This window comes from Procambarus clarkii, chromosome 43, assembly GCF_040958095.1.
Source record: "Procambarus clarkii isolate CNS0578487 chromosome 43, FALCON_Pclarkii_2.0, whole genome shotgun sequence".
NCBI classification, from domain to species: domain Eukaryota; kingdom Metazoa; phylum Arthropoda; class Malacostraca; order Decapoda; family Cambaridae; genus Procambarus; species Procambarus clarkii.
This window is the reverse complement of record NC_091192.1, coordinates 20,844,197-20,866,085: the sequence shown is the minus strand read 5'-3', so window position 1 is coordinate 20,866,085 and position 21,889 is coordinate 20,844,197. Positions and strand designations below refer to the sequence as shown.

At 38.8% G+C, this 21,889-nt stretch overlaps 2 protein-coding genes across 3 annotated transcripts in view; one reads left to right on the top strand and one right to left on the bottom strand.

Annotated features, from left to right (window-relative positions):
- LOC123755618 (succinate dehydrogenase, subunit A (flavoprotein)) overlaps positions 1-7,845 on the top strand; it is a 43,577-nt gene extending 35,732 nt beyond the window's left edge. The window contains exons 11-14 of the mRNA XM_069300084.1: positions 1,825-2,016; positions 3,049-3,192; positions 3,495-3,608; positions 7,039-7,845. Of these exons, the coding sequence (XP_069156185.1) occupies positions 1,825-2,016; positions 3,049-3,192; positions 3,495-3,608; positions 7,039-7,125 (537 nt within the window). The 3' untranslated portion in view covers positions 7,126-7,845. The remainder of the gene's footprint in view (positions 1-1,824; positions 2,017-3,048; positions 3,193-3,494; positions 3,609-7,038) is intronic.
- Positions 7,846-14,123: 6,278 nt separating this feature from the next.
- LOC123755800 (solute carrier organic anion transporter family member 74D) overlaps positions 14,124-21,889 on the bottom strand; it is a 176,865-nt gene continuing 169,099 nt past the window's right edge. For both annotated transcript variants that reach the window (XM_069300083.1, XM_069300082.1), the window contains 2 exons: positions 21,267-21,395; positions 14,124-18,751 (listed from right to left, as the gene is read on the bottom strand). In XM_069300083.1, coding sequence (XP_069156184.1) covers positions 18,495-18,751; positions 21,267-21,395 — 386 coding nt within the window. In that variant the 3' untranslated portion in view covers positions 14,124-18,494. The remainder of the gene's footprint in view (positions 18,752-21,266; positions 21,396-21,889) is intronic.

Here is a 21,889-nt window from a genome sequence, read left to right as displayed (position 1 = left end):
TGATGATCCATTTCTCATGCCGAGGTGTATGAAGATTAATTTGTGTCTGCAAAGTGCTTGGGTTCCCATTCTTTTATCCTAGTCTTGGGTCCCCAAGAGGCTTGGGATATATTTCTGCCTTTGTTCCTAGGGGGTGTTCTAAACTTCCATAGGGGGCCCTGTAGCCCCAGAGAAAGGGTGGCAGGCTCTTTGGATATACTCTAGTTATTTTGTTTTGCCGTATTCTGGTTTGAAGCCAACTTCACTCCTCTGCAGGGCTCTACTTCCATTGTGAATGACAAGATTCTATTGGAGAAGACAGACTATGAACTGATCTGACGTCTACCTGTGTATGGGGGCATGTTGTAACCTCTCATTTAGTTTGTAAGACATATCCTGGTTTCACATCTTGGGTTTGTTATCCTTTGGGTTGTGGATCAAGTGCTATGTACAGTAGTCATAGTGGCTTGACACTTTCTCCTGATAACCATCCTCAACAAAAGGTAAGGTAATTAACTGGATTTTAAAAAACTTTGTCATCCTGCCTTCCAGCTGCTCAGACTAGGTACTGTAGGTTCTGAAACTTTTTGTACCTTTGGAATAGGAACCACGTGTGTGAATTGGAGTTCATTCTTTTCAGAGTTCGGCCCCATCTGTTCCTTGGCTGTAGTGCCATGTCCATATCACCTGGCTTGCTGGCAATATTCAGTGTTTTTTTTATTAACTGCAGTCTTTTGTTTTTTTTTTAATTTGCAAGGTCTCTAATGGAAAGTGGCTTCCATTGTCTTCAGTGTTCTGGCAGGGGAGCATATCTAGGTTCCCCTTTTTCCACGGCTTTTAATTGTAGCGGATTAGACGGCCTGCTTAAAATCTTTGCTCGTCAAGAACTCGGTTACCTCCTTCCCTCGAGTGGTCTCCAAGCTGGTCGGTTGGAGCAGTGTTAGTCTTTTTTCTTCACCAGCAGCCTGTGATACTTTGTCCAAGATATTTACACTAATACTGCAGTTTGCTGTACTGTTGCTGCAGTTGCAAAATTGGAAGACTTTGCCATTTCGTGTCAATTTGTCGAGTCTACTTCATCGCCCCACTGTCTTCCTTTTCACTTTTTCTTAATTCTTCTGTTTCTGGAGGATGTCTTGCAGATGGAGCTGTTCGAGATCCAGTGTTCTAGTGGTTCGACTGAAGCCAGTTACAGCTGGTTCCTTGTGTTCGTGTGGTAGTTAGTGATCATCTTATCAAGGTTCTTAATTGAAAGTTCATCTTGAATGCTGCTGTTCCTCTTGCCATCCTGCTTGTACGTTCATGCCCATTCCAGGGAAAACTTTTTGAACCCTTGGTGTACAGACTTGTCTTCCTCGATAGCTAGGATGCTTTTTGACACTTAGTTATTTGGAGTTAAAGGACCTGGCTTTGTGTCATACCTAATAGCCAGAACTGTACTATTTGGCCAAGTATGCAAGGCTGAATTTGCCTAACAGACTGACTGAATTTCATTATTTTCAAATTGATTTATTCAAATTAATATTATAAAGAACATTAATTACTGACTTAGTTATGTTAGGTTTGATCAGATTTGTTAGTTTTAACTGTACAATATATGTATGATTATTTTTTTTAATTTAATGGAAAGCTTTATCAAACCATAAGAATTTTTTTTTTAATATATAATTTCAGTTAAATTTGGCTTGTTGGGTAACTTGGCCTATTAGGTATGTACATGTGTGTGTGTGTGTGTGTGTGTGTAAATGTACATATATGTGTGTTTGTACTGTACTGGGTAAGTAATAATTTTTGGAATTGCCATACTAGCAAAATGTATACTGTATTTGGTGCTGCCTTGTACAGAATGCTGGCGAGGCATCAGTGGCCAACATTGACAAGCTGAGATTTGCGAAGGGCAACATGTTGACGGCAGAAGTGCGATCAATAATGCAGAAAACGATGCAAAATCACGCGGCAGTCTTCCGCACCGGTGAAGTCCTAAAAGAAGGTTGTGATCGAATGACTGCTCTATGGCCCAAGTTGGATGACATTAAGGTAGGTTGCTATTCGTAATGTAGTTCTGCAATTAATCGCGTATGTCTATAAGGTTCTGCATTGTGGTTTGACATAACGTCCAGGTCATTGTGATGGAGCATATCTCAGTGAATTTAAAGGGGATGGAACAACTTGTGTTCATCTCGTCTTATCTGATCTTGCCAAATTCAAAGCTGTGTCAGTTGCCTCGATTTGAAATTCACTATTAGTGTCTCCAAATGAGACACAGGTTGCAATTAAGAAAATATTGAGCCAGTGTAATGGGATTTGGAGGTCCCTGGAGACTTTAGACATGTGCACTACCCACTGAACCATGAGGAGCTTAAAAGTATCTCATCCAGAGGGGCTACCCAGAATAACTTATTTCTCGTCATGGTTCAGTTGGTAATGCAGGGACGAGTCCGGGGATGCAAGTTCATTCCCATTACACTTTGATATTTGCTCTGATACATAATATTAATGTGATTACACTGTGCATGCTTGGGCATATTTGAAGTTAGTAAGAAATCAAAACTAGTTAATGAATACAGTATTTTGTGCAATGCAGCATAATCCATGGCTGTTCCTTTGGGAATTAAGTTTTTGATATAATCCACATGTCTGAAAATGAAGAACCAATGATATTTGGGTCTGTCCCTGATCATTATAGAGTTGTGTAATAATGGTCCAGGACGGACTAAAAAGTAGTTGGTTTTTCATTTTCAGTTGTGTGGGTTGGATATCAACTCTTCAGCCATTATTTTTGACTCGCATAAATTTGTGTATTAAGGAAGCTTTCATTTTTTGGGTTATAGGGAAGAAAATTTAGATAAATGGAATTGCATTTTGTTTAGATGGCAGCACTCTGTATCAGTGCATTAAATTTAATCAAATACTCTACTATAGACCATATTTGTACTGCAATGTGAAGTGACTAATTTTGTTTTGCACATCAAAAGAATTTACCCGCTTTTCATTGTCTTAAATGCAATTCCTGAGTAAGGAGACACAAATATATGGTCCATTAAAAATAATATCATGTGTTCGCTGCAGCTGGTTGACCGTGGCATGATATGGAACACAGATTTGGTGGAGACCCTGGAACTTCAGAATCTCATGATCAATGCGATTCTAACAATAGTCGGAGCAGAAGCCCGAAAGGAGTCTCGGGGTGCTCATGCCCGCGAAGACTATAAGGTAAGACATTCGATCGCAATTCTTGGATTTTTTTAATAAATATACTTGTTGGTTATTTAATTATTAATCTGAAACAAAAGCATGTAGATATCTATGTCGTCAGTTGTGGCTTGTCGAGTTGAAATTTTTCTGCTAACAATTCTGGTTCAGGCCTAATACACCATGTAAGTCTACTCCTATCAATGTCGCTTGTCAGACTGATAATAGAATCTTGAGAGGCAATTTATTTCTACACGGTCAGAAAATTATTAAAATGTAGAATATCAAATTTAGTGAATTATTTAGAAGACGATTTATTTCAGGTTCGCCATGATGAATACGACTTCAGCAAGCCCCTAGAAGGTCAGAAGCCCGCACCATTTGAAAGTCACTGGCGGAAGCACACACTCTCTACTGTCAATATGGAAACTGGTGCTGTAAGTCTGTTTATGGTTGTGAGTTTTAGACTTTAGTGGCTTTTCAGCTTTTGTGTTAAAGTAACTGTAATGCAATGGTAAACCTGGACTAGGGTCGGCATTTTTTCTCCCCAAGCCAGGCTCGACTTGTGATAACTTGGTCTAACAAACTGTTGCTTGGAGTGGCCTGCAGGCCCACGTGTCCACCACAACTTATAATTAAGAGTGTATGCTGTGAGCAGCTGTGTCCAACAGCCTGGTTGACCACCAGGCTGTTGGAAATTTGACCACCACCAGATCTTTGGGGGGGAAGGGGAAAAAGAATGGTGCCCAAGCACTTGGATGGTTGGGGATTGTGTAATGATGGGAGATGCTATCACCATTGTAATAACCAGGGCTCCTTGCTATTGTCATATACTGAATTAACACTTGGTCTGTCATACAAGAACCTAAATAATTACTCAGGATAGTCTGAGCTCTGGATAAGCAACTTAACCCTTAAACTGCACAACATGTCATATGAAGGGTTGAGTAACTTGCAATAAATTGAGCATCGCGTCATATGACATGGAGTACTACACAAGATTTAAACGGCCCGTGGATACATGGGTTCACTTCACCTTCATAAGGGTTTTTGTAAACAGACACCATTTAAAAAAAATCGTGGACCAAATTCCCGGGTGTTGAGGGGCCTCAGTACTGAGTGAGCCACCAAGGCTGGTGCACGCAGCATGAGCTCACAGCATTGCTGTTCAGCTTGTGACCCCACAGCTTCGCCTAAAAATGCCATAATATATATGTTCATGCTATTTAGCGATGATAGTATTACAGAAGACCCCTGACTGATAAAAATGACCAGCATTCTGATAATAGAAGGATTGTTGTGATAATTAGTGCTGTAGTGGGAGGAGTAATCTTGGTGGGGAGGGAGGTAGCATTGTCTGCTGACTCTGTGTGACCACCTTTTACTGTCTGGACTCACTATACCAGCTTAGTTGTTCGCTATGGTGAATGAAACATGCAGATACTTATATATAACGTCTGTATATAGAGAATAAAACTTGAAAAATATGGTGGGAGGAGAATGGTGGCGAATCGGGTGAGGTGAGGGAGGGAAGTGACAGCCAGTGGCGGGCTGCCACTGCCACTCAGCATATCAACTTATGCAGGCGATGAGTCACAATAACGTGGCTGAAGTATGTTGACTGTCAAGATATCAACTTAGTGGTTTGTTATGGTGAACACAAATGTAGATACTTACTTATAACATGTATATACAGTGCAATAGCAGTAAAAGGAGTGTGGGGGAGAAGCCATTTTGGTGAGGGAGGTGGCGACATCTGCATGATTTGTCATGTTGGTAGGGGTGGCCACTATGCTCTTTGGGCACTATACCGGCTTAGTTGAACAGTTATGGTCAACAAAACATGTAAATACTTACATATAATGTGTGTATTCAGGGTAATAACACCACAGACAGTATTGTTGGGGGGAGAAATTTTAGAGTGTCTGACCCCTGAATGTATGAGGGAGGCAGCCGCCAGCTGACTGTGAGTGTAGCGACATCTCTTAGTGCCTGAACTATATAAGCTTAGGTGTACAGTTGTGGTGTGACAAAACATGTAGATACTTATATATAACATCTGTATATAGTGAATAAAAGCAAAAACAGTATGGTGGGAGGAGAATGTGGGCGAGTGAGGTGTTGAGGGAGTGAGTGGTAGCGAGTGGCTGGCTGGTGTGTGGCGGTCACTCCTCGTTGCTTTTTGACTCGTAATACCAACTTGGTGGTTCGTTATGGTGAACAAAACATGCAGATACTTATATATAACCTGTGTGTATAGTGTAATAACCGACAAAGTATTTGTTCACTGTTTTATGAACATAATTATTGAATCAGCAATATGCACACCATAATTTTGAGTACAGCGATGATTTACACATTTTATTACAGTATAGAAATATATCACACTACACTATTGAATAATATTACAGAAAAAAATAAGAAAAATCAGAGACATTGAAATAATTAGGTAATTATCTCTTTGTGGCCACTCCTGCCTGACAGCTGGGGAGGAGCAGACCGCCTGGGACGCACGATGAGTCGGCACCTCTTTTCCCTGCCCTATAGCGGGCAAAATATGCCACTTACTATTTTTTTTTTCCCCATGATCAGATAACACAAATTAACAGATTTAGAAGAATTTTTTTTTTTTTTCGTTATGCGCCTGTGGGGTGACAATGGCCAAATAGCCCTTAGCAGCACAAGGGTTAAGGGAGTAGAGAGCGAGAGAGAGAGAGAGAGAGAGAGAGAAATATTAGCTGCTACTGTCTTCGTATGTCTTTCCAAATAAGAAATAATGCTGCCACCACCCTGAGTTTTCCAGACAGGGGGCCGAAGGGAGTGAACCAGAGGACTTTTAGATGGTATAGTATCTTACCAGGACAGGTGTAAGAAACAAATGAATGGTAAAAGGATCTTGGCCTGTCACTCGAATAATCCTTAAACCACTTGGGGTGTACTGTAGAATAAACGGGAGCAAGGTGGGACACTAATACCGACACCTCAACAAGGGACTGACGGGGGAGGAGTACTGGATAATTAAGGACACTAGGTCACAAGGGGTCAAAGGGGATGGTAAGCCCAATATCACTAAGACAGGTACCATTAATACACACAGGAATGACACTCCCTAACACTGTTCCACATCAGAGGCAAAGATAATTGAATGACAATGTGTTGGGTACAAGAGTCGTACTTACTATACCAGTTGTTCCACGTGACCTTGAAACAACGTCCTTCCCGGAACCACAAACAAACTCCACCTCACGCGACTTCTCTCCCTGTTTTGTTGTTGGACGTTAACTCTCCTAACCAGCTGGACAAGGTGTGTGAGGTCTTTGGCTTACTTTTGACAGATTAGCATTACTGCATCATATCTAATAACCTCGTGACCACATCACCATTGACCCGAGTTCAACTGTCCCATGGTTAGCTTCTTAAAGGTGTGAATTTTCCATTGTTTTGTGCCGACTGTCAGGCACCTCGCCCCTGTGGCTGTTATTCTGTTAATGTTCTATGTAGTGCTCTCATGTTACAATTGAACGCCGACCTGCATGAAGTGAGACCGGCGCTGTACCGTTCAGCCAAAGCCGTTGGGAGGTGAATGAGTGGAAAATTTATTAAACACCTTCCCCAGCACCCCTAAGAACACCACCTTTACTTATAACACTTAGGCCTATGAGGATTTTCGTGTCACCTAACGTCATTTCAGTTCACACAGAAACCGCAATTACGTGATATATCAAATGAATTAAGGTATGTCCGGGAACCCTCATCAAGGCCCTCATGGATTTGTTCATTTCAGTTTGTTGTGGTTTTCAGGACTCAATTTCCCCCTGACATTTATATTAGTACTGTGTGTTAATCTGGTTTTCTTCTTCTTCTCAGGTGAAGCTATGGTATCGTCCTGTAATTGATCACACCCTAGATGATGCAGAATGTGCAACTGTACCACCTGCTATCAGGTCCTACTAAAGTTACTTGTGTAATCATCAGTTAACTATATATAAGTTTGTATATGATTACTAATTTTATATAATTGGTTACTTTACATGTTCATTTTATCTTAGACAAGTAGCTGCATAATATTTCTAAATAATAATTTGTCTTCCAAATTATTTTCTCACTTTTACCTAGTTAATCAATTGGCTCTTTTTGGTATTTTGCTGGGAGCACAAAAATGTAGTGTATAGTTTAAACAGTAGTTTGTATTGCCAGGTAGTAACTTGTATTGCCCATCACCTATATGTAGTATAGGTTTGTAGAAAGTGTACAGCCATTTTACCCAGGATACAAATGTGTGTATATATATATTGTCATATCGAATTGTGTCCATTGTATGTTTGTAGAAAATGCAATAAATGACTTGGCTTTTTATCATAATCATTTATCTCTTCCTGTCCTCTTCCTGCTCTGTAACAGGAGAAGGCTCTGGACATGATACCTAATTTGTTAAGTAAGTGAAGGGTATAAATATTCAGACAGTAATTTAATACCGTTGTTCACTTTAATATCTATGTTAAAATTGGTAATCTTGCATGTATACTTACTCTTTCATACAATTTTAAATTGTTATTGTTTTATTTGTTTTATATAACAAATGTCACTCGATAGATAATACACCCTTGTACAAGGCCTCTTATTGAACACGTTGTTATTGTTGTTTCAATACATAAATATTTAGTTAAATATGAATTGTTTTTTATTATTTTGTCTTGTACAGTTTAGTAACCCGCCCACTAAGATGCTACCTTTACCTTGTCATGGCAAAGGGCTTGCGTGCTCTGCTAGTTCAGAGGGACGTTGAGTATGGCTTATGACGCCCCTCTTCAAGCCAGCAGGTAGGAGCCACGTGAAGTGTACATGACATTCCTGGACTATGGTATATCCATTGATAAAACATTTCATAGCAAGGGACATTACATGTTTTGGATACTACATACTCAAACCACACTCATAAAGGTTCATAACACTCAACCAAAGTTTTTTCCATTTTGTTGTGATTACAGGAGGAAGGCCAGATGAATGTAACATTCAATTCCTGTTGTCAGGGACAAGAACCCTGTACAGTACTCAAGCTTATCGAGCAGTGGCCCCACTAAGCCAACTACTGACCTTTTCTTAAGATGCAACTCATGGCAATTGCCTGATCACTGGTACCTATTTTAATGCGAGGTGAACAGAGGAATTGCGTGAAAAAATGTGCCCAACCTTTTGTCTTGTTTGGGGATTGAACCCAGGGTGTCTCAGTTGTGAACCAAGGACATACATGATTGTACTACGGGACACACTTAAGTATATATTTATTTGTAATAGTGTAGCCAACCGTATTTATCTTCAGTGATTTCATGTCATGTTATGAATGACAGTAGAAATCTGAGTAAAGAATTTGTTTGAGAGATAGGTACATAAGCAGAGGCTTCTGCAAGGTGGTTATTGAAGTTAGTTTGCTTCGTTTATTATGCACTGCCTCTACCTGTCCTGTGAATCATAGTGGAAGCTCTCAAAATATACTCTAGAAAGGAAACGAGAGGTATCAAATAATATATAAATGGATAATACTGGAGGGCCAGGTCCCAAATTTGCACAGTAAAGTAACAATAACTCAGTGAATGATATGGAAGGAAATGCAGAATAGAGCCATTGAAGAGTATAGGTGCCATATGCACAATAGAGTAGAACACTGTATGAACATTAAAGGTCTGCAGTTGTGCAATATCCTCCCAGCAAGTATAAAAAATATTGAAAAAACAAATGTGGAAAAAAAAAAAAATGGACCATTTTCTGCAAGTACCAAACCAACCAGGCTGTAGTGGACTAACAAGAAACTGGCCAACTCCTGGGTACCTACTTACTGCTTGGTGAACAGGTGAATTAGATGATAGGATATGTGCCCGACCATTTCTGTCCTGCCCAGGATATGTCTGCTCCAAGCAACAGCCTGTTGGACCAAGCTATCACAAGTAGAGACCGGGCTTGGGGAAGTAGAAGAGCTCTCGGAACCCCATCCAGGTGTGATCCAGGTACAGTACTATATGCACATAAGACTCGGGATCTGAAACCCCAATTTTTTTTTCTAAGCAAGTTATAGCCATGATGAGCTAGTTACATAGTTTGTTGATATATATATACTAAGTCTATTCCAAGCTTATCAAATTAACAGCTGTGCCCACATTTGAGGCCCTCATACAACTGAGTTTGTGTTAATTTAATTAGTTATTGATGACAACACTATTATAACTGAGATTAAAACTTGAATGTTTTATATCTGGCTGTATTTCATCTTAACATAATTGAAATCTAACATTGCTTATGTGCTGAACTCTTCTTTTTTTTTAAGACTTGGGGCTATTAAAGCATTACAAGAGGCCACTACAGTAACAAACAAGACAGTAAATGGTAAGGTCAGAATAAAGTGCAGAATGAACCCATCAGGAGAAAAGGGGAAAGGAGATCATTCAAAGCAACCAGGACAAGAATAGTGTTTATAACACAACCTAAGGAGATACCTTCATGTTGGAGATGAGGCAGAATAAAACGGTTTCAAGGCATACTTTAAAGGTAAAACCTGAGAAGAAACTTTGAAGAAAGAGCAGCAATGTACTTCAGAGGCCACTACCAATGCATGTGTAGAAAAAGCATTACAAATGAAGTCAAAATTTTCTAGAATAAAAATTGTGCTTCATCACTTATGAAAGCCAATTTTGGAGGGGGAAAAGGCAATGCTTATGTTCCAAAAATCCAAACAAGGCACATTAATATGTTAAAAAATTGCCTCTAGATGAAAATGGTCAGGACACTGGGGGGCAAAAATCTAAAAGCACCTCTGGGGGTACCTCTGCTTCCCATCTGCTAGACATGTGCACCTCAGTAGAGTGCACCGTCGTGTGGACCTGTACAGATTCTGGAGCTGGAGATAGAGGAAAAAAAATGGGGGGGGGTCAAGGGGTACAAGATCCATGCACCACAGCTGGTGCCTTGCCTCCGAGATGATGTTGGCCTCGTGTTTTAAGTTACAAAAAGGATAGTTTCATTTTAAAGTGAGAACCACTATGTAAGACTGCGTGGTGACCACCACCACAACTATTGCAACAACTAATTTAGGTCATGTAAATGGACTTAAAATGACTGGACTTGTTACAGAATGCAAAATGCATCAAGAAAGTCATCAATAATGGAGATCTAATCATACAAGATCATATGATATATGAAAATGATCTTTGTGTGTTTTATTGCCGTTTTTTTTTTTTTTTTTAATTTATAACGTTAACTAGAACACCACTATTCTCAGACCTCTCACTATGTTGATAGTGAAAGCAACCCTCAGTTTCTTGATTTGGAAAGTTCCTTGATTTACAAATCTTTATCTCGCCTTGGTTACCCTTTACATTTTATCAACTGTGCCTATTCTCAAGCTAAACAAAATTTCTTTCATCCCAAACCTGTTTCCAACACTACTAGCACTGTGCTCTGCCTTCCCTTCATTTCTGAACTCAAAAATCTCACAAATATCCTTCATCCTCTTGACATAAAGCTCGCCTTTCGACAAACTGACACTTCCTAGTAATCTGGTTCACACTGCTCCTCTGCTTCTAATGTTGCTCATGTCTATATTCCCTGTTCGTCTTGTCCTCTCCCATACCTTGGGGAAACTACCTATACATTAAATGACAGACTTAAGGAGCACAAAAGAAGTGTTCTTTTATGAGAGAGCATCATTTGTGTCTGCAGACACAAACAATGCTCTCTACTGTCATGATAGAGATTCTTATCATCTCACTGACTGATCTAAAATAATCTTTCTTGTGCAGGCGATGAGTCACAATAACGTGGCTGAAGTAATCTTTCTTGCCTCAACTCTTCACAGATGTTTGCTTGTTGACACGGCTCTGATACACAACCTGCCCAACATGAACCTTAGCCCTGGCTTTGTTGCTGTTGACTCTTCCCTTTCATGGTACATACTCAAATCTTCTAACCTTTCTAACAAACGTGACCTGACATAAGCTTACCCGCTTTATCTTTTTCTTTCTCCTTTTATTCTTATGTTCTCATTCTTTTGTCACCCCTTTATTACACCCATCCCATCCGTACCTTTCTTTTTGCTCTTACCTTTTTCCTTGGTCTTGCCTCCTCCTAGGAATTACCTCCTCGTACCTGCTGCTCCTCACTTTTGCCTTAATACCCATGCCTTTCTTTCCCCCCATCACAATCGACTTGATAATGGTCCATGACGGACCAAAACATCATCGCCTCCTCATCTTCTGGCGTGTGATTTGGTCATTGTCTTCAGCCATGTTATTGTGACTCATCGTCTGCATATGTCAATAGGTAATTTCTTTGTAGATAAAAATACGGCCAATAGCTCTCATCTGCATGTTTAATCACCATGTGTTTTTATTTCTGGTTTCTCATTGCTGGGGACGAGAAGCATGGTAAGTTTATCAAGGTCTTCCCTAGGACCAGTGCCAAGAACTGGACTATTCTTTCCCAGGATCCTAGCACTACTCTTTTTTTTTCTGGTTGCCCTCAATGGTCTTCTTTTCTCTCTTCCTTCAGGCACCTTCTCCGCTCTCTATGTCGATGATCTTACCCTTTGCTGTCAGGGTGATGATTCGTCTCTCCTTCAACGTCGACTTCAACTTGCGATTGATGCCGTGTCGTCTTGGGCCACCGATCATGGCTTCAAGTTCTCTTCTACTAAGACTTGTGCCATGACTTTTACTTGGAAATGGGTCGTTCTTCGTCCCTCTTTGTCACTTTATGGTCATCCCCTTGAGTACAAAGATTCATCGAAGCTTTTGGGGTTATTCCTTGACACTCGTTTGTCTTGGTCTTCCCATATCTCTTACCTTCGTGTTGAGTGCTCTAAGGCCCTTGCCCTCCTTTGGGTATTGTCCCATACTTCTTGGGGAGCGGATAGGCGCGCACTCCTTGCTTTACATTCCTCTCTCGTCCTGTCTAAGCTCGATTATGGTTGCCCCGCTTACTCGTCTGCTTCTCCTCCTACTCTTCGCCGTCTTGATGCTTTGCACCATACTGGGTTGCGCCTCAGTTCTGGTGCCTTTCGTTCGACTCCTGTCCTCAGCTTGTATGTTGACACTGGCTTCCTGTCTCTCCAGGACCGCCGTGATCGCTACTGTCTTCGCTATCTTGCATGATCCTTGCAACATCCTTCCTCTCGCCTCTGTCGTGCTTTAAATTTTACCCCTCCTGCGGTTCCTGTTCCTCTTCACCAACTCCCTCTTTCTGTCCGTTTATCTCGCTTACAGGATTCTCTTTCCGTTCGTATTTCTAATATTTCTCCTCGTGTTGTTCCTTTTTTGCCCCTGTGGAGAGTCCCCCTTTTGCAGTTTTGTACATCCTTGACCCACATCCCTAAAGCTTTTACCCCTCCTATGGTTCTAAAACGCCTTTTCCTTGAGCACTTTTCTTCTCACTCGCACTCCATTTCCGTCTTCAGTGATGGGTCTAAGTCTGCGGAAGGTGTTGGCTACTCTGTTGTTTTTCCTGATCACACTTATGTGTCACTTACCTCCGGAGACTAGCATCTTCACAGCAGAGCTTTATGCTATTCTCTATGCTTTCCGTCTCCTGCTCTATCGTTGTCAATCTTCCTTTGTAGTTGTTGTTGACTCTCGTAGTGCCCTCATGGCCCTCGGGTCCTTTAATCCGGTTCATCCAGTGGTTGTCGAGATCCAGCATTGGCCGTTTCTTGTTCACAGTAAATTTAAGTCAGTTGAGTTTTGTTGGGTTCCCAGCCATATTGGTGTCTCTTTAAATGAGCATGCGGATGCTGTCGCCAGGGAAGCTGTCCGCTCTTGTCCCATCTCTCGTAAAGGTATTCCTTATTCCGACTTTTACCCGGTTATCCATTCCTCCATCCTTACCCGTTGGCAGGCTTGTTGGTCGTCTGTTACTGGTAACAGACTACGTTCTCTTAAAGGTTGTGTGTCCTTGTGGCCGTCCTCTTGCCACCGTAACGGGCGATGGGGAAACGGCTCTGGCGAGGTTGCATATTAGCTTTATTCGCTTAACTCATGGTCACTTGATGGAGCGCCGCCCTGCTCCTTATTGTCCTAATTGCATTGTCCCTCTTACGGTCGTGCATATCCTTGTTGAATGTCCTGACTTCCGGGACGAGCATGTCTTGTTTTCCCGACCGTCCCCCGCAGTCGCTTGTCTCTCGATAGTATTCTCGGTGACTCGGATAGTTTTGATATCGTTCGTCTTATGCGTTTCTGTTCTCGTATTGGCGTCCTTGGTGATATTTAGCGCCCTCTGATTATCCCGCACATTTGATGGTGCTACATAACCTTCCCGGTTTGGTGTCTTCTTTTTGATAATTACTTACTTACTTCCCCAGGATCCAACCCAAAACAGATGCCTACCTCTTCATTTACCGCTAGGTAAACAAAGGCATCAGGTGACAAGAAACGTGCTCAAATGTCTGTCCTGCACAGCTATGTTGACCACTGTGCAAGAGTGTGAATATGAACATTGGTTCTTCAGATGACAAGGTTTTCTTAAAAGTTCAAATAAAAATTTGCTTGAAGACTTCAAGATAACATTAAAGGTAAGTACTCAGTAGTGTAGTTATAGAAATTTTAAGGATTATTGTCAAAAACCTAATTGAAATTATACATATGAAATTGGTCTTTAAAAAAAAAATATGAACAAGGGCGCCTGACAGCTGGGTAGACAGCACTTCGGATTCATAGTCCTGAGGTTCCGGGTTTGATCCTCGGTGAAGGCGGAGACAAGTAGGCAAAATGTTTTTCATCCTGATGCCCCTGTTACCTAGCAGTAAATAGGTACCTGGGAGTTAAACAGCTGCTACAGGTCCCTGTGGCCTAGTCGAGGACCGGGCCGCGGGGACGCTAATTCCCGAAATCATCTCAAGATAACCTCAAGAAGGATCCTTTGCACACACAAAAAAAGTTATACATTGCAACCTATTAAGTTGAAAACACTTTGTATATATGATATTTATTTTGTTCATCAACATAAGCTTAATATATAAAATTGTACACAAGTCGATATAATTTGAATAACAAAGTCTAGTAAAAATTTAAAATACATAGAAACAAGAAGTTCATTAAATTATTTTGCTAATTGAGATACAATTTCAGTCGGAAAGTTAGACAATGAGATGGATGAAATGTGAGGAACAAGGACAATCGTGTATACCTGAGTAACATTAAAAGGCTAAGATGGGACTGCAAAGCAAATGAAAAAGTCGAACGGAGGCTGTGTTATGATGAGCAAGGCAAAGACACAATAAATTTACATAAGGGCCACCATCTCTAGCAGCTTCAATAGGAACAGGAAGCTGTCAGCTTGTCAAGGGGGGTCCCCCTCCCCCCCAAAGAATGCCAAAGAAGAATATACATTGGAAAACCATATTGCAAAAGGTAGATAAGAATAATTCGTTGTCAGGAGACTGGCAGCCAGAGTATATTCATACACGTTAGGCTTATTTATATTGAGGTCCCCCCTCCCCAAGATGCAACCCCACAACAAGCTGACTAACTTCCAAGTACCTACTTCTAGGTGAACAGGAGCATTAGGTGATAGGAAATACACCCAACCATTTCTGTCCCGAATGGGATTTGAACCCGGAATTCTCAACTGTGAGTTGAGAACGAACCCAACTGTACTACCGCAACCCTCATAAAGTGGAAGATTGAGTGAAAGACTGGAGGTAAATTGTATATAGCGGTAATAACAGCAACAAATTTAAGAACATACTATTTTTAAGGAATTTATTGATGAAAACAGCTGCTGAGAAGGGAAAAGGAGCCTGGGTAGAGATGCCTTTTAAATGCAATGTGACCCTAGAATGAGTGTCTAGGTCACCAACAGCTAAAATGAAGGAGGGAGCAAAATATCAGAAAAAATGGGAGAGAACAAATTGATGAATTTGTAAAATATAGTAAAATAAGAAAGAGAGTAGAAGGAAAACTGTGAATTTGGCAAAATTAACAAAAAATAATTCATGAAGATATTACACACGTAGATTTACGTGAAGAAACGAAGGGCTTTAAGATGCTTGTTTTAAAAAAGCTTAATTAGCCACAGCATATTAAACTGTATTTAGCTTCAAAATGACAATAATAAACTTTTTGAGAGATCATTTAAATATTCTTGAGAGACAATTCCCATACCTGTACTTCCTTGCATATTTGTATATGTGAATGCAGTCACCCTTCCAACTTCTGCCGTTTCCCCATTTTTGTTGTGTGGTTAGAATGTACACTTTATTACATTTTGTGTATAGGTTGACTGACTGCAGCTATTGAAAGCCAGATCTAAAAGGTAACAAATGTTAGGGAAAACATGTATTCCACTTTCATTGATCTGAAAAGTGCCCAACACATCTGGTGGGAACAGACTATGGAATGTGCTAAAGAATATATGGAATGAGCAAAGCTAATGTAAGCATTTAAATATTTCTTCAAGATAATGTGTAACAAAAATGGAGAGGGAAAAATTAGATGTCTTTATGTTTAGCAATTATAAAGTTATTCAGCTTGCCTACGTATAAGCATGGAGGAATGTATGTTAAGTTTGAACAGAAAAATGAGATTAGGAAAGGATAGAATGGGAAATGAGCCCGTTCTCTCAATTTGCAATGCTGATAATGCCACTGTTTTACCTAACCAATAACATATGAACCAAAGCAACCCACCTAACTTATTGTGGCCATACATTTTTAACAAACTGGTTGATTATGTTAAAGACAACATATTAAGTGAGATGACAGGTTAGAAATATAACAGATGTAGACCAATGATTCTGAATTAAATAATGAGAGTTAAAGAGCAACAGAGATACTATTGGGAGCCTTGAAAGACAAAGCAAAGAAAGAGGACTACAATATAGATGAAAACTTAACACAAAAATGGATAATGGTCTGCAACATCCAGTTATTGAAATAAGGAAATATAGCAGTATTGCAAGTGGTTAGGAAAGGTTCAGAGTATAAATTTACAATGAAGATGAATCAATGTAAATGGATACCAGCAAAAATCGTGCCGAGAGTCGGGGAAGTGGTAAGTGCGTGATCAAGAGTTGGAGGAAAAAATCATTGTAGCAGGACGAGGATCGAACCAGCATCCAGGGAAACCCCAACTTGTATCTTGACCCATGGACCACGACGTGCTGGGTGTGCATCTGGGGTTACCGAGGATACCGATTCAATCCCTCTCCTCCAATGATTTTCTCGTAGATATATCACGTTATTGTGATTTCCTTGTGTATGAGGGTTATAGGTTTCAGTAGAATGCGAGAGTGCACCTGAAGTGAAATGTGCCACAACATTCACTTCACTTCTCTGATGCTTGTGAATGACATGAACAGAATGACAGGGTGACTGCAAACAGTGGAAATAAATTTGCATATGTTAAGTATGTGGAGTGAAATAAGTGCACATACTGACATAGTCAGAGAGAAGGTCGAGACGGGGAGGAGACTTGACTGACAAAATTAAGTAGTTAAAATAAAAATAAAGCAAATAGATGTAAGAACAAAATAGAAAGTGGAGGGATTAGGGGAGGGCGCAGAGAGCCTCGGAGGGCTGTAGTCTGTTGGCAAATGGGGAGATGCAATAATGTGTGTGAAATTGCACATAGGCTACACAAGGAATATGCTCCAAATGAGAAGCAACTCATTTAATTGTTGTATACAAATCATGGCAAGGAATTTTCTTCTCACAATAAGCATCTTGTACACACACACTCCACTAAACATATACACAAACACACACTACAGAAATATTACAAATGCATATTATAAAAGGATGTTTTATTTTTCTATAAAATAATTTGTCATACAATATATAGATATAGTTTTAATATTTTAACATTTAAGTTTTAAAATCCTAGAAATTAATAATTGCAATTTATTTTTAACACAACCTTTTTGAATACTCATTTTAAAATGGGAACAGAACATTATCATTTTCAAACTATTAAATTCAGTACTACCTCGCAAAAACGGAAGAACGAAATTCTAGACATTCACTTTCATTAACAATACATACAGGTGAACTTCTTTCAAGATTATACAAATTAAATTAAAAGGAATAGTTAGCATGATACATTAATTTGTGGCAAATTATTTTGTTTATTAAACTAATGTGTTATTTGCTAGTGTGAAGCAACACATTGACCAGGGGTTAGAAAGACAGTATGTAGGAACAGAGGAATGCCCCCAGAAGACTAGTAATTCTTAAACTGCATTCCTTATATTCTATTTTACTTCTTGAGCAATGTTAAATAGTTTCAGGTTTTTATACAGCCTGTACAAATTCAGTATATTTACAATGATTTCAAACTACCGCTAGTTGTCGTTTTGTGGATTTCTGTTGTTGCGAGGTCGTACTGCCGAATAAATAATTTATATAAAGACAAAATATTCTAAGGCATTAGTAGACTTGGGAATTGTCTTCCAGTAACATAAAAAATCTTATACCTGTAACTGCAAATGCTAAATTGTTGTCTACAAAAAATAAAGTTTTACAAAAATAATACATTTCCTGGGGATGCACCACTGTCTCGAGATGAACAAATACCACAAATAAGCAATGCATGCTATTAGCATTTGATTAAGTCACATATTATCAAGACATCTTTAATTATTTATGAAAGCACTGGTCACACTAACAGTTTCTAAATAGTAAGTACAGCCCACGTAGTATAATCAACTGTAGATTCCTTAACTCCTCCAAATTCTCAGTGACTGGAAAGTGAGTATAACTGTCTTTAGACATTGCTTTTTGACTCAAAATACAGAACAGTACTGTATTAAAATAAAATAAATTTACCAACTAAAATTTGCACTCGAGGATAAGTTTTGTTTTATGAACTCTGCATCATAATTATTATGCTCAGTACAATTTAAGGCAAATCTGTGTTCAAAGTTGTTGCTGATGTCAGATCATGACAAGTCTCTCCACTTACCAAACTGTTAATGTATATGGAAAAAGCTGCTCAAGCCTGACCAAACACTGGGCTTTGGAAGCAGCCAATACACAAGTAACTATAAACTGAAGACTAGTCTACTATCAAAGCAGTCAAATGGATACATGAACTGTAGTGACTGCTGTATCAGCATTTGAGAGCCAAAACATTTAGAATTTTTTTCCTGCTCGGTTACAAACCCCAAATACAACCCCCGGATATCTGTGGCACAGTGTTGGCATGGAATGAGTGTTTAAATGAAGTTTCAGACCCAGAGTTGATTTATAAAAATGGTGTAGATATAGGCTACCCTGGTAGAGAGAGAGAGAGAATTATTTACATACACACGTACATACCACGTTTGATCTAATATTTCTATTCTCACATACTTGATCGACTTTCTTGACTGATTGAAGGAGCTCCCTCACTTGGAGAGAGCATAGGAATACTTTCTTGGGGTGTAGATGTTGTTGGAGTTTGGTCAACTGTTACAGATGTGGATGGAGAGAGAGATTTGGGGTTCATGGGAGTTTCCTCTTCTGGATTCTCTTCATCTTCAGTGAAGGACACGGCTTTTGCCATATACCACACAACTAAATCCACCATAAATGCTAATATCATAACAGCACCTGTCATGCCTGAAAAAAATTAATTTAAAGTCTTACGATAAATACTGAATTATGAAGATAGTACAGTGGTCAAAATCTTACTACATTATTCACTACTATAATAATAGGGATCATGTTACAGTGGTTACGTAGTAAATAGTGTACAACTATAATGTACAGTACAGTAGTTGTATATTATATAAAGCCAATGATTGCCGGTTTTTTTTTCAGTAATGGATAGTATGTATTTTTAATATTTATATATGCATGTTCTCAAGTCTCAAGATGACTGATAAATGAAATTACAGTAATAAAATATATTGACTGATAAAAGAAATGAATAAAATACTATATTGATTTTGTAAGTACTGCATTGTCATTCACCCAATAGTAATAATTGTACAAGGCCCAAAAACTATTTTTAAATTTAAGTTTAATTTTATAATTACTGTATAATACAGTAATAGCAATAATTTTTATTCAAAATATACACAAGGACATATTATAAAGTTAATCTGAGGGGTACAGAAGGGGGGTTGCATATTAAATAAAGACACTAATATACAAAGCTTTATATACCTTGTTTCTCAGTGCATATACAGTACACACTTTTTGCTTTAGTCCCGAACTTTTTACTTTAGTCTTGGACGCTGTTAAATACGGAAATAGAAAACAGGACTGATTTAATAGAGATTATAAGGGAAGCCAGGGGGTTAAAAAAAAATGAATGGAATCAATATAGGAAAAGGCCAAACCCACAAACATCACACTACTGTACTATTAACAAGAAATAACTTTACATTGTTCATTGGATTTGTTCAAAAAACAACTTGTTTCTAGTACTGGAATGTTTACAGTACTGAGATGTTTACAGTACTGGGATGTTTACAGTACTGAGATGTTTATAGTACTGTACTAGGACATTTATAGTACTGGGGTATGTATATATAGTACTGGGATGTTTATAGTACTGATATGTTTGTAGTACTGGGATGTTAATAGTACTGGGATGTTTATAGTACTGGGATGTTTATAGTACTGGGATGTTTACAGTACTGGGATGTTTATAGTACAGTACTGTACTAGGACATTTATAGTACTGGGATATGTATATATAGTACTGGGATATGTATATATAATACTGGGATGTTTATAGTACTGATATGTTTGTAGTACTGGGATGTTTATAGTACTGGGATGTGAGAAGAGACAGAGACTGAGAAGTTAATAGCACACATGTAAGAGATTCTGGCCTATTCTATAAATTCATAAAAACAAATGGCAGGCAAAAGACAAAATACAAAGATTACAGAATGGGAGACAGAGTTACAGAAACCGAAAAGGAAATGCACAAAAACACTAAATAAACAGTTCCAAGGTCTCTCCTTGCAGGATGACATTTCCAGCACACCAGCCTCGATATTGACTTTCGAATGAAATTAGAGTACAGGCATCTAGAAGTGTCTAGAGAATAAAAAGGCTGGTCAGGAAACTAGACAGAAATCTAGGCAGAAGGAATGGACTTGGGCGTACCTTGACCAGCCTAAATGCTGGTCAGTTTAGGCTGACCTAAATGACCTTTCTTAATGTTTTAAGAAATATCAGCAATTATAAACACCCCTTGAATTCATTCAGGTTACAGTGATAAAAATAGTGAGTAGGGGAGATGGTTACAGTGATGAAGATAGTGAGTAGTAAAGATGGTTATACTGTACAGTATATATATTTCTACCCACCATGAGAGTAAGATCAAGACTGGAACATGAAGATACCAACATAGACGACACTGCTCAACATGCCACGCCCACTACACCTGATTAATCTTTGTATGTGCTTCATCTCTATTTACATCCTCTATCCTTCCCCATTTATGCACTATTCTTCCTTTACAATGTACCCCTTACCTATTTGTATTATGTACCTGACCTCACTAGTGGTATAAATCCAATATGCCCAGCACTGTCACTTCACTTGTGAATGAACCATGTAGGTTTGAAATGTTGTGTAAATTTAAAATAATTATTATTCATTCCACAGGGTTTTTTCACCTTGTACAAAGATGACACTTGGAGAAATGCTAGATGAAAGAGCACTAGCCAGAGGTATAGAAGCCCTAAACAAGAAAATAATCAATAGAGAATATGCAGTCATATTCAATGAAGCATGTATAAATGAAAACCTGCTGCCAGTATACACACATATTATATATATTATATATATAATATATATTACATACACAGGGAAGATTTCCTGAGACCTGGAACCTCAAGAACAAGAGGTCATAGATATAAACTACCTAAACACAGATGCCGAAGAAATATAAGAAAATTCACTTTCACAAACAGCGTGGTAGACGGTTGGAACAAGTTAAGTGAGAAGGTGGTGGAGGCCAAGACTGTCAGTAGTTTCAAAACGTTATATGACAAAAAGTGCTGGGAAGACGGGACACCACGAGCATAGCTCTCATCCTGTAACTACACTTAGGTAATTACACACACACACACACATATACATATACAGTATATATATATATATATACACTCACCATGGAAGAACATTCTGAAAGCATCAGAATCATAGAGCTGACAAGCACCTGCTATTCTACAAGTTTCCTTCCAATGGATGCACGCAGAGTCAACCACAGCACCGTATATTATTGGACACGGAACATTGCCTGCAAAATATCAATATTAAAACCATACAAATATAGTCTTTCTTTTTTGTGGAATGCTAATTATAAGAACATAGTTTTCAATTTACTTAAGTTAATAATTTCTAATAAACATATAAAAAGCAGTAAACATGATATTGGTCAGTGATTTTTTTTAATAAAATATTTTATTCTGAAACACTTTGTTAATCATTTTTGTGTGCATGTGTACATTCATTAAAATCTCTGAAATAATACCACCCAACCCACACAATGAAGCCACCAAGATTACCACAGTTTTAGTAAAGATAAAAATTATTTGATTAATACAGTATTGTTACATTTTGCAGATATCCTAAAATTTCCAAGGCAAGCAGAGCTAATCCAGTTACTATTCTACCCATCTAATATACTGTAATTTATTTACTTCTCGTTGGTCTTCCCATACCCGTATTCCCATACACAATACCTATAAGTATTCCTCTCAAATTATTATATTTACCATACCTGTACATATA